At 40.6% G+C, this 15,618-nt stretch overlaps 2 protein-coding genes across 14 annotated transcripts in view; one reads left to right on the plus strand and one right to left on the minus strand.

Moving 5' to 3' along the window:
* Nucleotides 1–5,784, plus strand: part of C9H17orf78 (chromosome 9 C17orf78 homolog) — a 47,957-nt gene extending 42,173 nt beyond the window's left edge. Inside the window, exons 5-7 of one of the 2 annotated variants that reach the window (XR_007413020.1) lie at nucleotides 800–924; nucleotides 1,924–2,040; nucleotides 4,965–5,780. Coding sequence is in view for 1 of the 2 variants with exons in the window: in XM_049114197.1 (XP_048970154.1) it covers nucleotides 1,924–2,012 (89 nt within the window). In the remaining variant the exon portion in view is untranslated. Of the gene's footprint in view, nucleotides 1–799; nucleotides 925–1,923; nucleotides 2,041–4,964 lie in introns of both variants that reach the window. The other variant, XM_049114197.1, reaches the window with a different exon arrangement.
* ACACA (acetyl-CoA carboxylase alpha) overlaps nucleotides 1–15,618 on the minus strand; it is a 284,222-nt gene that overhangs the window by 259,527 nt on the left and 9,077 nt on the right. For 7 of the 12 annotated variants that reach the window (XM_049114191.1, XM_049114189.1, XM_049114188.1 and 4 more), the window contains one exon: nucleotides 12,021–12,203. The exons of the other annotated variants lie outside the window; for them this stretch is intronic. The gene's annotated coding sequence lies outside the window, so the exon portion shown is untranslated. The remainder of the gene's footprint in view (nucleotides 1–12,020; nucleotides 12,204–15,618) is intronic. 12 annotated transcript variants of the gene reach the window in all.

The raw sequence follows: 15,618 nt of genomic DNA on the forward strand, positions 1-15,618 counted from the left end.
CACTCCATTTCTTATGGGGAAAAAAAAAAAAAACAGCTTCTCTAGAGAAGGGCCCAGAATTTTGTAGTTTGACACTGTTAATACTATTTTATCTCCACACAAGGGAACTTGTAGCCAGTTTTGGGGCCAGCCATTGCATGCACAGGTGGACAACATTTAAACACTAAGCATCATTACACTGAAGACAACTACTAAGTGCGTGTTTTCATCTGCACTGTTTTAAGGAAATGGCTCTCCCTAAATTGGCCAGGACTCAAATTCTGTAATATTCCAGTTTAGGTCACATCTCAGTTCCAATGGGAGAAGCAACTATAAGATTAGTAATAACAAGAAGCATATGAGCCATTTGTCCCCAGTTTTGCCTTTTGACCCAAAAGAAATGCTAGTTCACTGTTGTTCCTCCTACTCCCCACTAGCGAAGGTGATTTTCTGATCCCATACAGTGTGTCTGAGCACAAAAGGAGACATCTTGAGAGGCTGCTGGTGAAAGAAAAGTTCAGAACTCCTCACGTAACCCCTGCTTCCTGAAAGCAAAGCAAGAATCATTCCTGTTTGATCATGGCAAATCCCAAATCCCAGGGAAGGTGATGCATTAAGAAGAGGCTACAAAGGAAGTTAGAGCAGAGCCCATGATGGCCATCCCACTCCTGACTCAGTCTGAATTGGAAATTCAGCCTATTGCCTCTGCATCAGACTGTGCCCCTATTAGTCTGGGAAGCTAAAAGAACTTCAGGTTAGAGGATCAATCTCTTCCTCTCTCAAGTTCTCTCTTTTCCCTCTTCTACTCCTCTCCTTTTAGACACAGATGAGAACCTAAAGAAGAGGCAGAAATGGAGCATTGTGGTCAAATTTCTGATTGCTGTCACCCTGTTGCTCAGTGGAGTCACCATCATAGTGTTTGTCATTTTTGAAGTCCCATGCCTTGTAAGTTGGTTGGTGTACTGGGTCCCTGGACTTGATCTATAAAGACTTTCTCCTGGTGGGGCCTCAGTGGCTCAGTCGGTTAAGCATCTGACTCTTTTTTTTTTTTTTTTTTTAATTTATTTTATTTATTTATGATAGGCACACAGTGAGAGAGAGAGGCAGAGACATAGGCAGAGGGAGAAGCAGGCTCCATGCACCGGGAGCCTGACGTGGGATTCGATCCCGGGTCTCCAGGATCACGCCCTGGGCCAAAGGCAGGCGCTAAACCGCTGCGCCACCCAGGGATCCCAGCATCTGACTCTTGATCTCAGCTTAGGTCTTGATCTCAGGGTCATGAGTTCAAACCCCACATTAGGCTCCATGTTGGGTATGGAGCCTACTTTAATAAAATGTTTGACAGAGATTTTTTAAAAAGATTTTATTTGAGACAGAGAAAGAGCATGAGAGAGAGTATGAATGGGGTAGGGGGCTGGGACAGAGGGAGAGGGAGAAGTGGCCTCCTCGCCGAGCAGGAAGCCTGATGTGAGGCTTGATCCCAGGACCCAGGACCTGAGCCAAAGGCAGATGTTGGCTCCCCCAAATGTTTGTAAACACTTTCTTCTGTTCCAGAGGCAGGCTCACATTATAAAAAAAGCATAGACTTTGGAGTTTGGTTAGAACTGCCTCTCACAAGCTGAGTAGCCTTGAGAAAGTTGCTTCACTTCTCCAACATCAGTTGGCTCATCTGTAAAATGGGACTAATGATATTTACCTCTCATGGTGTTTAGGAAAGTTAATTAAGATCCTGTGTGAAAAGCACCCGGCACATAGGAGGTGCTTGCTAAATGCAAGCTCCTTCCTTCTGCTGTACTTGGGCATTTTCTAGGGAGGATAGATCCAATGAGAGATGGTTTTCTTTAAAAAAGATGATTTTCTTTAAATGGCCTGACAGGAGGTTTGGAAGGAAACCAAATGCATACCAGCCACCTGAAATTAATACCAGTCACTTTTTCTGTTCAGAGCTAATGCCGGGGAGCCAGAGTGCTATGCCAATGCCAGCAGTTGTGGAGAAGGCAAAGGAAGGAAGGCCAGCAACCTGGGGCTGCTGAATCCCAGCTTGAGTCTCAGCCCAAGAAGGCAAGTGGTCTCTGTATGGTTTATGTCATTTGCTTGGAGAAAATGAGGTTAATATAGAAGTGCTGGGAGACAGGGAGTTGCTTCAGTTGTAAAGTAAATGTTGGTGTTTCTTTTATGTGTCAGGAAATAGGTAGGTATTTGTAGTACTGTTGTATTTTCCTAACATCAGCCCAGCCATAACATAATACGCTATCTATTGAAAATATATTATTTCTAAGACCCAGATACAATCAATCAGAATGTCTAGAGTGAGGCCAGGAATTTTTTTTTTTAAGATTTTATTTATGTATTCATGAGAGTAACAGAGAAAGGCAGAGCACATGCAGAGGGAGAAGCAGGCTCCATACAGGGAGCCCGATGCGGGACTTGATCCCGGGACTCCAAGATCATGCCCTGGGCCGAAGGCAGGCACTAAACTGCTGAGCCACCCAGGGATCCCCTTGGAATCTTATTCTTAAGATTTTTAACAAATTCCCTAAGTAGAGGTGGATTTACTGTGAAATTAATGAAGCTTAAACTTCAAGATCCATGGGACTTGTATAAAGCTTGTATCTAATTTTGTATTTTTAAAATTTGTGTTCTTTTTCTAAAAAAAGGATACCACCAAATTTAAGAGTTCAGAACCCACAGTATATGTATCCATTCCTGCCTCTAGGTAACTCTTATATTCAACAAAGTTTAGGAATCCCTGCACTGAAAAGTTCGAATACATGGCAAAGTAGCTTCTTTCCTCCTGGCTTGGGCTTCCTGACAGCATCATAAAGCTCATACTGTCTTTTGGTGTCTAAAACTATTTCAGCATGGCTGTTTTAAATCCAGTTTCCCGGGATCCCTGGGTGGCGCAGCGGTTTGGCGCCTGCCTTTGGCCCAGGGCGCGATCCTGGAGACCCGGGATCGAATCCCATATCGGGCTCCCAGTGCATGGAGCCTGCTTCTCCCTCTGCCTGTGTCTCTGCCTCTCTCTCTCTCTCTGTGTGACCATCATAAATAAAGAAAAAATTTAAAAAATAAAAAAATAAAATAAATAAATAAATAAATCCAGTTTCCCCATCAGAACTGGACTCAGCCTTTTTTTTTTTTTTTAAAGATTTTATTTATTTATTCATGAGAGACACAGAGAGAGAGAGATGCAGAGACACAGGCAGACAGAGAAGCAGACCCCATGCAGGAAGCCTCTTGTGGGACTCGATCCCGGAACTCCAGGATCATGCTCTGGGCCAAAGGCAGGCGCTCAACTGCTGAGCCACCCAGGCATCCCAAAATAAAAATAAAATTAAAAAGGAATCCACTTTTGTAGAATTATAGCATTGAGAATGGGTCTCAAAGATTATCTAGTCTAGAATGGTATACATGTCACTACTCTATGTTGGCTGCACATATCAATAATCAAGCACAGTGCACTAGAAGCTGAAAAAGTTTTGGACATCTAACACAGCATAGCGATTATAGTCAACAATACTGTATTATATACTTCAAAAGTGTTAAGAGACTAGATCTTAAATATTCTTGCCATAAAAAGAACTGATAATTATTATGACAAGACATGTTAGGGTGGTAATCATATTACAATATTTAAACGTATGCAGTTGGGCATCTGGGTGGCTCAGTTGGTTAAGTGTCTGCCTTTGGCTCAGATCATATCTCAGGGTCCTGGGATGGAGAACCTGCATCAGGCTCCCTGCTCAGTAGGGAGTCCACTTATCCCTCTGCCTGCCCGCCACTCATGCTCTCTCACTCTCTCAAATAAAACTTAAAAAACATATATATGCAGTAACATACTCAAACTTACACAATGTTATACGTAATTATATCTTAATCTTTAAAGCTGAAACACAGCTTTCTATCCAGCCATGGCACCAGAGCATTTCTTATCACAGTGCTTCAGGTACCCAATGCCAACTTAGTTGTCATCTCTGGTTTAGGTTAGTATTTTCTATAATCCAGTTTCTGCTAATATTGGATATGAGCTCATGTAAAGTAGCACTATTTAATAATAGGATGTATGTTTAGTTATTTACTCCAATCTGCATTATCATTTCTACTGAACACTAGAAGTAGGCCTGAAGGGGAATAAATAGTCCAGAGTTAGAGGTAACCATATAGTACCAACACTGATTGCACTCCTCCCATCAACAAAATAAGCTATTAAATGGTAAAGGTATTAACAAGGAAAAAAAAAAAAAGCAATTTTATAGACATTATCTCATCTGAGCCTCACAAAAACTGTGGGAGGTAGCTAGAGCAGGTATCCACATGTTATTGATACTTAAACTAAAGCTCAGAGAGGTTGTGTGACATACAGCTGGTAGAAATAGAATCGAAATCCAAGTCTCTTATTCTTACGCTGAAATTTTACTGAAAGCCTTATATGCACCAAATTCACTACCTTTAAGAGGGTCACAGTCTTAAAAAAAAAAAAAAAAAAAGAGGGTCACAGTCTATGTTCACAATAGTGAACACAGAAAATCAGATGGGGGACATGGAATCCGTTATACTGAGAGGAGAATGGGATTAGTAAAAAATATTTGGACCACAGAGACTCAGATCTCTCTTTTCAAACAGCGAGATTGTGTGGGTCTGACTCGAGAAAATGAAGTAGAATCCCTGTGCATCTGGGATCCAAAGTAGCTGCATACCCAGAGCCTCTTCCACTCAGGGCAAACAGGTCAAGCAAGGGGTGGATGGGCCCCTATAATGGGTTATAGGCTCCAACCAATTGTAGGTTCTCATGCATAAATAACTGCACCTTGCTGATACTTTCTCAGTGTAAATACAATAACTTTTCCTAGAATTACTGGGTAACAAAGAGGCAAAATGATGTGTACTTGGAATTAAATGCGGTCTTATACTAAACCATCTCTTTGTTGGTACATGAAGGAACGCCCATTTGCATCCTTTATCGCTCATTTCTTTTCAATCCCTAGATTGGACAAGATGCTCCCAACTCATCAAACCCAAAAAAAGCTGCAGGGATCACTATCATCCACGACACATACTTCTGAAAAGCTCTTTTCTGCTTCACACATTGAATGAAGTTACTGCACTGTCTTCTCCCTATTATTAACCAATACTGGCAAGTTCTTGCAAATTCACTCATATCTTCAGCAGAGACATTACAATCAAATTGTAATGCCAGGTCAACAAAGGGAGAGCCTGGGCTTAGCAGTCAGATTTACCCTCATACCATTACTACTGTCTTAACCACAAGTCTCTGAGATTCATTTCGTACATCCACAAAAAAAGGGTATCTTTTCATCCCATCAAATGAGAACAAAAAGTATTCCCTCTGAGCACAATGGACCTATGGCTCTCTTTGACAGAAGTTTTAAACATGGCCTCCAAGTGGCAAAGTAGCCACTAGTATGGCACAGTTTACCAACTCCTCTATTATCCTCACAGCTCATTGCATGCTCACTGGGTCAACTGGTTTAGGGGGGGGGGTTTCTGTTTTCCCAGGCTGATGTTCATAGGGTTTTATAATTTAGCCTCTGCTGTATATGGAGCTAGCTACACACTGGTGAGGGGAACGTGACCCTAAGCATTCCAGAAGTCTTCTTCTAAGTCATCCCCAAGGGGCTTAGGGACTGCATACAAATAGGACACACATGAGGTTTCCTGATAATCCACAACTTTTCATGTGGGCCTGACACTATATCCTAAACCATAATGCTGAGCTGTGTACATTTTGAACAAGGATTCCAGAGAAAAATGATTATGATCTTTCTTACAAAGGCACAGCTTTCAATCAAGTCTGACCTGACCAGTAAGTCTGGTGAGGAAGCAGAAATAGCTGATGTTAAAGGGAAAAGGCTAAAAAAAGGGAATGGCAGGAGGGATACAACTGCTGTCCTGCTTCTATTATAAGAATCTTGAAATCCTTCCATTTCATTTTGGCAAAATGTACCTGTTACTAAGTAATTCTATTTTCTTTCTTCTCTGGTAAAAACCACATACAAATTGTATCCTTCTCTTTCACTTCAGGCACTGTCCAAAAAAGTGATTCTCAAAACTATACCAACAGAGGAAAATATCTCACCTCAAGCCCTGATTTATTATTCAAGCTGATCCTGGAAGAGATGGAACAGATAACAAAGCATGGAAGAGATAGTTTTGAAAATACAGTAGGTGGAGAGGACAGACCACTGGGGCTGCCATTTGGATAAACGATTATTATTTGCACCCCACACTGATTCACAACATCACCTCCAGTTTATCCTGCCATCTGTGACTCAGTCTAACCACAAGACGGGAGGGCGGGGAGAAGCTTGCTTCTTCCCAAGACCACTAGGGAGGATGATTAAAAATATTCTATAGTTAGGAGTTCTTAATCTAGGACTGATGCTCACATTCATCCCCACCCTTCCCCGCCTCACCCACCACAGCATGTTCTTTAATCCAGAAACATGAGGTTCCCCAGGAGACCAAAGCTGTGGCAAAGTTTACATTTCTTAAATCTTCTGCAAGAGTGTAATTTGGGTAACATTTGTACTGACTATAAAAATTCACTGACGGAATCAGAATTGTTTATTTTGTTTCGTGGACTTGTTTCCTCTGACAAAGCAAGGCTCCTCTGAGAATTTTCTGACTCCCTAATTAGTTAACAGTTTTGAATTCCATATTCTCATACCAGTAGGGATCTTTGAAAACTGAGAGATGAGAGATAGCAGAAGAGAAGGGAGAACTCTCACGTGGACTTTGGGATGTGAACTTAAGTCTGCAGATCCCTTCACAGCAAGGCACAATTCTCCCTGTCACTCAGTTATAGTCTCAACTTGATAAAATACTGTTTCTAAGGAGTGCCAATTATTCTTCTGGGAAATGACAAGCCAGCGAGATTTTTATTGCAAATCCATTCTCATTAAGTTACCATACTTTATGTCTTTGATTATTAAAGTATATTCTCACTATAACAATTTTTAGGAAATGCTGGAAGGTACAAAGAGTAAGTGAAAACACAAGAAAGAAATTATACCTAATCCTCCCTCCCAGAGATAACCATTGAATAAATAAAATCTTTTATTTATTTATTTTAATATTTATTTTAATATTTATTTATTTTAATATTTATTTATTTACTCATGAGAGACACACAGAGAGGCAGAGAGCTAGGCAGAGGGAGAAGCAGGCTCCATGCAGGGAGCCTAATGAGGGACTTGATCCCTGGACCCCAGGATCATGCCCTGAGCCAAAGGTACACGCTCAATCACTGAGCCACCCAGGCGTCCCATAAATAAAACTTTAAAAAAAAAAAAAAAAGTAACCTCTACACCCAACATAGGGCTCAAATTCATGATCCCAAGATCAAGAGTCACATGTTCTAATGACTGAGCCAGCCAGGCACCTTACTTGGCACAAGTATTAAGTTGTGTTTTTTTCTTTTTTTTTTTTTTTTTAATTTTTATTTATTTGTAATCGTCACAGAGAGAGAGAGAGAATGAGGCAGAGACACAGGCAGAGGGAGAAGCAGGCTCCATGCACCGGAAGCCCGACGTGGGATTTGATCCCGGGTCTCCAGGATCGCGCCCTGGGCCAAAGGCAGGCGCCAAACCACTGCGCCACCCAGGGATCCCTAAGTTGTGTTTTTTTTCAAGTCTTACAGTTGAGAAGACTGGAAGTCACTCTACCTTTTGAAGGACTTGAGTCATCCCAAAACTTTCTGATAGGCCCAAAGATTAAGGTGGGTAATTGCTTAGGACAGAAAAGGCACATTCCCAGAAACGTCTAATTTAAACTTTTAAAGATATTGCTGAATCACATTAATAATTGCAATTGTGTTAAAAGCATAACTTTCTTCAATATAAAGACTTAAAATATACAACAATTTTATATCTTTATGTTGCCATTTCTTCATTTTTAACCCGTGATTCATTTACACACCTGTGATCTCAAAAATCAAAGTGACCTCTGAACCTCTGAAAGGCCTAAGCAGGCGATTAGCCTCTCTCCTTTTCTGGGTTACTAATCAGAGAGAGACTTACGGATGGTTCTATCCTAATCATTCTCTACCCCCATCCTTCTTATTTTATTGTATCTTTGAGCAGTGTTCAACAGATTCTGACCCAAAGCACTTTTCCTATGTTTACACCCAGAAATAGTCCTTTTCCAAAGAAGAGTTGTTATATGTACTTATGAGTAGAAGCTAGGAACCCTTCTTTTTTCTTTACCTTGGACCAGTTTACAGTCTTACAGCCCCTCCTCCCCTCACTCTCAGATCCTCCATTTCTGTATCTACACTTCCCCTCCACTCTCAGAAAGGATTCTATTTCTGGAGTTCACCCATGCTGCTCCATGTTGCTATTTATCTTTTACTGTATACTACCTAGTTCTTATGCTTGAAGCCTGTAGTTGCTGTGTTAATTTGAATTTATCTGTATTACTCTGAATCAAAGCACCATATGCATAGCAAATACTCAAAAGATATGTTGATAATGTCACTCCACTAAATGGATAGCTGAGGGTAGCATAACTGACTTCCTAGAAGAAAATGAAGTAATCTTTATTTTAAATTAAAGCTGCTATTGGTTACCAGGTAAATGCAAACCAAAGAGAGACCATCCTGGAATTGTTGCTAATACTTGAATTCATCTCTCTGGACTTATATTTTTTTGTCATATTTCTTTATCCTTTCATCTTTCTCTTCCTGTTCCTTATTCTAACACTTTCCTTTTTCCTTCTTTTCCTTTTACATATTCAGTGACGTGACTTACAAGTCATCTAATAACAGAAATTTCCCTTAACTGGAATTCCTAGAGAACTTGGATCCATGTCAATAGTTAGATTTCAGGTCCCCAAAGCCTTTTTTCTAACTAACCTCCACTCATCTGGTAGAGTGTAGCAACAGGTAGATCTTGGGCTGAAATATACGTTTACCAGAATCTTGTGAATTTGCGCCACCCAGTGGCCAAAGTCACTAACTTCATCCTCTGAAAAAAGTGGGCACAAAAAAAGTAAAATAAGCAAATGTAAACAAATGTGAGGTCCATATGTATTATTGCTCCAAAGGGAAAAAATTCATAACCACAAAATTATGGCCTACTTTAAGTCTCTTTTCTAAGATTTAAAGTAGGATAGAGAAGGATATGTTCAGAGGTATAGTGTCAGTGTCACGGTCTCCACAGAATAAGATGATATCCCAAAGACTCTCCAAGGATTTATTCAGGTCACTACTGCTCTCTAACGTACTGGAAAAGAAGAATAAACAGTGCAGACTATACTATAAAATCCTTATTGCCCTCTAGAAGAAATAAATATTCAATAGAAGAAATACTTCTCAATCTGAAGCCTTATAAACTATACATATAATAATACCAGAAAGCAGTTTATTTCTTTAACAAAGAATTTTCTTAGCAGGTGCCTGGGTGGCTCGGTCAGGTAAGCATACAACTCTTGATCTCAGCTCAGGTTTGTTTTTTAAAGATTTTATTTATTTATTTATTTGAGAGAAGGGGGCAGAGAGCACAGAGGGAGAGAAGCAGACTCCTCACAGAGCAGAGAGCCCGATGCAGGAATTGATCCTAGAACCCCAAGATCATGACCTGAGCCAAAGGCAGATGCTTAACCAACTGAGCCACCCAGGCACCCTCAGCTCAGGTCTTGATCTCAGGGTTCTAAGTTCAAGCCTTGCATTGGGGTCCACACTGAGCATGGAGACTAGTTAAAAAAAATATTAAAATGAATTTTTTAAAGACATGTCTATGTCTAGGACATGTGACAAGGAATAGAATTCATGGGTTGTAGGATACATATATCTTCAACTTTGCTAGATCGCATATGGTTCTCTAAAGTGGCTGTACCAAATACGTTCCCACCAGCAGTAAAGTACTATTCCACTATCTCCCTAACTTAAAAATCTCAGACTTTAAAATTTTTGCCAATCTTACTGCTATGAAGTAGTGTGTCATTGTTGTCCTTCTGTATATTTTCCTGCTTCATAGTGAGATTGAGTATCCTTCCATATATTTGCACTCAGGTTTTCTCTTGCTTGCTTATATCCTCCCCCCCCTCCTTTTTAAAAGATTTTTAATTTATTTACTCATGAGAGACAGAGAGAGAGAAAGGGGCAGAGACATAGGCAGAGGGAGAAACAGGTTCCATGCAGGGAGCCCGATGTGGGACTCAATCCTGGGACCCCAGGATCACACTCCGAACCAAGGGCAGACACTCAACCACTGAGCCACCCAGGTGTCCCACCTTCCCCCTTTTGGGTTGTTATTTTTTTTTTCTAAGATTTTATTTTTAAGTAATCTACTCCCAACATGGGGCTCAAACTCACAACCTCAAGATCAAGAGTTCCATGCTCTACTGACTAAGCCAGCCAGGAGCCCCCATTAGTCTTCTTTTACAGTTACAGAAGTCTGTATTCTTGACTATATTCTTGGACACTAATCCTTTGTCTGTGAAACATGTTACAATCAAAAGTGTATTTCTAAGATATTATTCCCCAACGTGCAGTTTTATACATTAAAAAAAAAAAATCATCAGGCTCTGAAGCTCCAGGAATCCTATTTAGCTCCAAGAATTGGTTTTGACTTTGCCTTCTATAGCTGCATTTAAAAAGCTGTTTGAGGGCAGCCCGGGTGGTTCAGCAGTTTAGTGCTACCTTCAGCCCACGGCCTGATCCTGGAGACCTGGGATCGAGTCCCATGTCAGGCTCCTTGCATGTAGCTTGTTTCTCCCTCTGCCTGTGTCTCTGCCTCTCTCTCTGTCTCTCACAAATAAATAAAATCTTTTAAAAAATAAATAAAAAGCTGTTTGACACATCTAAAACTGCCACAAAACTGAACATATTTCTTAGAAGGATTTCAAGGACTGCCATCTTGAAGGACTCTGCTTTGCCAACACATACATGACAAGGTAAGAGTTGGGTCATCAGATTGTTCCAACCCTATTCAATTCTTTATGGCAGGAAAAGGAAAAAAAGCAGGTCTCATAAAGCTACTAAAATCTGTCATTGTCGTATTCTGAAATTAAACCAGCTAAGTAATGCACAGGTTCAATTTGAATGATTTACTTAGATATTTTTTCCCTAGGCATTTATAATGACTCCACAGTGTTGAAAAGATTTGCAACATGCAGGGATAGCTAAACTCCTAGGCCTATTTTCCACTAAAAAGCACAGAACTCTTGCAGGGTAAGCCACAAAGTACCTTTGCCCAACATTTTTATTTATCTAAGCACAGAGAAGATGAACTCTGGCAGAACAGACAGTTCATGTGCCAGAGCAACATCGCAACAGGGGAGTGTGGCCTCCTTTTCTCTCTGCTGTGATGTCACTGTTTACCCTTTCAGCTCCCTCCTCCATATGGAGCTAGGAAATAATCTGATTCCCATACCTACACTTTCAATGAAATCTTTTCACTTCTACCTACTCACTCTTCCTGTGTATTAGGTTTAAACCTTTGTCCTCTAACTGTAGATAGAAATAATATGTAACATTTCATGCACATCTATTATGTAAGAACAAAAGCTTTGTCTTCTGCTAAAGTAACATTAGGAAAACAGGTTAAGGAGCATATCACTGGTCTAAACTACCACAAGAGCCTCTATCTCCCCATAGTTGCTCTTTTGTCTCTCTTTAGTCTGCACACAGTTCTCCACACTGTAGCCAAGAATGAGTTTTCAACATGCAAATTTGATCCTGTTACTCTTCTGCTGAAAACCATTCAGTGACTTCCCACTGTGTCAGGATAAAGCCCTAAATCCTTAACAAGACTGCTAAGGCCCTGAATAGTCTAGCCTGTCTCCTTCACCAGTCTCATCTCCCTTCACTGTGCTGCTTCAGCCTCAGTGGACCAGCTTCCTTCTTTCTTGCCTCAGAGCCTATGCTGTTCTCCATGCCTCCAATGCCATTTCCATTCCCTTACTCCTCCTTCCCGTTCCTTTACCACTCTTTGCCTATTTAACTCATACTTCAGATCCTGGCTCAACAGCCACCTCTTTCGCAGAGTCCTCCCTGACCTCCCAAACTCCACCAGGTTTACCGTGTAAATTTCCTCCATGCTGGGGCACCTGGGGCTGTCGGTTAAGCGGTTAAGCAACCACCTTTGGCTTGGGTTACAACCCCAGGGTCCTGGGATAGAGCCCCATGTTGAGCTCCCTGCTCAGTGGGGAGGCTCCTTCTCCCTCTCCTTCTGCTTGCTGCTCCTCCTGCTTGTTCTCTCTCTCTGTAAAATAAATAAATAAAATCTTTAAAAAAATAAAAATAAAAAAATATAAAGAAATAAAAAAATAAAATAAAATAAAATAAAATCTTAAAAAAATTTTTTTTGTTTTACTTTCCTCCATGGAATTCATCTGTTTGCAATTGTTCTCCTGCAGCATTTGATAGATGCCTCTCTCATAGATGTGAGCTACACGGAGAACAGGGACCATGCCTATTTTACTTACATTGTGTCCCTAGTTCTAGAGCTGTGTCTGACATGTGTAGGGACTGTGTAAATAACTGCCCTTAATGAATGATGAGACAAATGGGGGCTGAGTTGGTTCCCTTCCCAGACTCTCTTTCCTTCAAGGTTCCAAGATCTTGGAAATTTATAAACCATCTTCTCTGTGTCCTCCCTTCTTTTACCATGAGTCACCAGCCTGGCCCCCATCTCACTTAACCCTCTGAAGGAACTACAATTACTAGAGAAAACGGAGGATCAGACATTTGCCTAAGGTCCCAGAGCTAGTAAGGAACAGAGCTAGGATTCCAATGCAAAATGACCTCAAAATCTCTGCACTCTTCACCACTACATATAAGCCCTGCCAATATATCTTCCATTGATATTTCTCTTGACTAAGTGTTCCTTATCTACTTGTTTTTATTAGGAGGATTAGCCCTTTTTGATATGAGTTACAAACATTTTTCTATTTTGTCATTTATGTTTGACATTGCTTAAGGTGTTATTTTGTTTGGCAGGCTTAGGTCATGATCCTGGGGTCCTGGGATCAAGCCCCATATCAGGCTCCTTGCTCAGTGAAGATTCTGCTTCTTCCTCTCCCTCTGCCTACCACTCAGCCTGCTTGTGCTCGCTCTATGTCAAATAATAAAATCTTAAATTTTTTTTTCCTTCCCTGTGCCAAGATTCTAAAGGAATTTCCTCATATTTTCTGTTTCCAGTTTTTATATTTTTATTTAAACATTTCATCCATTTGGAGTTTATCCTGGTGTGAGGTACAGATTGACATTTTTTCTCAAATTGTTATCCAGTTGTCCACACCATTTATTGAGTAGCTCACCTTTACTATAGACTAAGTTCCTATATATATTCTGGTTTACTTCTATACTTTTTTTAACCTTTATCTTTGACTTCTCTGTAGTATTTGGCACTGTTTTCTCTGTAGTATTTGGCACTGTTGATTAATTCATTTTCTTGGATGTACTTTCAGTGCTATCTTGCTGTTGAATGGTAAATAAACATGTACTCAGGGAACTAGCAAATCAGGGGCAGCAAAATAATAATGAAGAAGATATAATTGCATAGGAAAAATAAGAACTTTGCTCTTACACATCCTTTATAGCTTGTAATATTTTTATCTTAAAAATTAAAAAAATTTTTTTTAGATTTTACTCATTTATTTGAGAGAGAGAGAGGGAGGAGGAATAGAGCAGGAGGAAGAGGGACAAGCAGACTCCATGCTCAGAGTGGAGCCCCACACAAGGCTCAATCCCACGACTCAGAGATCATGATCTGAGCTGAAACCAAGAGTCGGAATCTTAACCAACTGAGCCATCCAAGCACCCCTAAAAAAAATTTTTTTAAATAAACTCTACGCCCAATGTGGGGCTCCAACTTATGACCCTGAGATCAAGAATCACATGCTCAGGGATCCCTGGGTGGCGCAGCGGTTTGGCGCCTGCCTTTGGCCCAGGGCGCGATCCTGGAGACCCAGGATCGAATCCCATGTCGGGCTCCCGGTGCATGGAGCCTGCTTCTCCCTCTGCCTGTGTCTCTGCCTCTTTCTCTCTCTCTCTGTGTGACTATCATAAATAAATAAAAATTAAAAAAAATAAAATAAAAAAGAATCACATGCTCAAAAAAAAAAAAGAAAAAGAAAAAGAATCACATGCTCTACTGAGTCAGCCAGCCCAGGGCTTCAAAATCTCCACCAGTTTGTGCTAACTCCCTAATCTGTGTATCTGATCTAGACCTCTCCCCTTTAGTTTTTGAATCTGCCTAGTGAAGGTTACCTGTACATCCTATAGACACTTCAAACTCAACATATCCAGAACCAAACCTGCCCCTTTCCCTTCAGGTCTGCCCTTTGCCTGATGGTCCCTCTCTTGGTGAGCAGTGCTATAATCCATCTAGTCAACCACACTGTACATCTGAAAATCATCTTTAATTCTACCACTTATCACTTTTATCCCCCTAATTAATTGCTTCTTAAACACCTTAAATCCATTTCTTCTTCCTCATCCCCATTCCAATGGTTCTAGTTCAAGCTCTCATTTCTCACTTGAATTGCTAAAACCCCTGACCCTTCATTTTGCTACTTTTCAGTCCCTATCAGTGCCAGAGAGATTTAGGTCTAAAATCCAGACAAGTGATAACACTGCTCCCCAACTCAAAATGCTTCCCAGGCTCTCCATGGTCTCTGAGTAAAATGTAAAACCTGCTATGGTCTGACCTCTATCTACCCATATAGCATCATGTACAGCAACCCCCCTTTCTTGTTCTCTGTACTCCACTCATATAGACCAAATTGGGCACAAATTTGAATAATTTGTTCCTTCTGCTTGGAATTTCCTTTCCACTCTTCTCCAAGACTTAACTCATCACTTCCTAGAGACTTAGATCTTTTTTTTTTTTTAAGATTTAATTTTATTTATTCATAGAGACAGAGAGAGGGGCAGAGACACAGGCAGAGGGAGAAGCAGGCACCACAGAGAGCCTGACATGGGACTCGATCCCGGGTCTCCAGGATCACGCCCTGGGCTGCAGGCGGCGCTAAACCGCTGCGCCACCGGGGCTGCCCGAGACTTAGATCTTAATTATTCTTGGAGCCCTTAGTGTACCTAGCACATCTCTGTTATAACACATATGTCTTGTATTGTGATTATTTTCGTGCCTATTTGTCTCCCCAACTGGACAGTGAGCATCTTTTTGAGAGCAGAGACTATTTTATTAATCTTTGAACCTCTAGTACTTTGCACAGTCCTTGGCCTAAAGCAAGGCTAAATAATATTTACAGAGTAAAGGAATGAACACATAAGAATGTTCTAGAAGTTTCAAACAAAAAGATATGTCTATAGCTTGATTTATAGAAGACTAGTAGGTTGTCTGTCAGAAGGCTTCTCAGGCTGTTTTACAGGCTTAGAAACCCAAATTTTCGACACATAGATAATGTTCCCATTATTTAGGAGCATATTCACACTAACCAAGCTTATCTGTAAATTTATCAATTTATTAATTACAACTAGTAATTGTCATATATACAAAAATACTGTTCTCTGTTTAACTAGCATATCCTGAACCTGAAGGGTAAGCCTGTATGGGAGCTGCATTATTCATGCATAATTGTTTGCACTCTTAATGGAAGAAAATAAAATTGTATTCTTGAGGGGCAAAAAAGATCTTACTCTCTTTATATATA

Source organism: Canis lupus, chromosome 9 (assembly GCF_003254725.2).
Source record: "Canis lupus dingo isolate Sandy chromosome 9, ASM325472v2, whole genome shotgun sequence".
NCBI lineage: Eukaryota > Metazoa > Chordata > Mammalia > Carnivora > Canidae > Canis > Canis lupus.